This window comes from Penaeus monodon, chromosome 21 (assembly GCF_015228065.2).
Source record: "Penaeus monodon isolate SGIC_2016 chromosome 21, NSTDA_Pmon_1, whole genome shotgun sequence".
NCBI classification, from domain to species: domain Eukaryota; kingdom Metazoa; phylum Arthropoda; class Malacostraca; order Decapoda; family Penaeidae; genus Penaeus; species Penaeus monodon.
In genome coordinates, this window is record NC_051406.1 from 23,509,590 (window position 1) to 23,509,799 (window position 210).

At 52.9% G+C, this 210-nt stretch overlaps 1 protein-coding gene across 1 annotated transcript in view; it reads left to right on the forward strand.

The window, feature by feature from the left end:
• LOC119586364 overlaps positions 1-210 on the forward strand; it is a gene marked incomplete in the record, with an annotated part of 60,439 nt that overhangs the window by 57,134 nt on the left and 3,095 nt on the right. Inside the window, 1 exon segment of the mRNA XM_037935076.1 lies at positions 9-165. Within this exon segment, the coding sequence (XP_037791004.1) occupies positions 9-165 (157 nt within the window).

Genomic DNA, 210 nt, shown 5'->3' on the forward strand with positions numbered 1-210 from the left:
CCCCACAGAGCTTGAGCCTCGACCCGGCGCGGTGGAGATGCTGTGCATGTCAACCAACGAAAAGGGATCGCTTATGGTCGGATCTCAGTTCTTCATCCACGTTAAGAAGTACAGCTATACCCACGTGTTTGCTTACGTCGTCGATGGTTTGGACCTCGTGGATAAGTGAGTTGAATAGCGAGGGTTTGCTGTGCGTTGGATGTTGGGGTG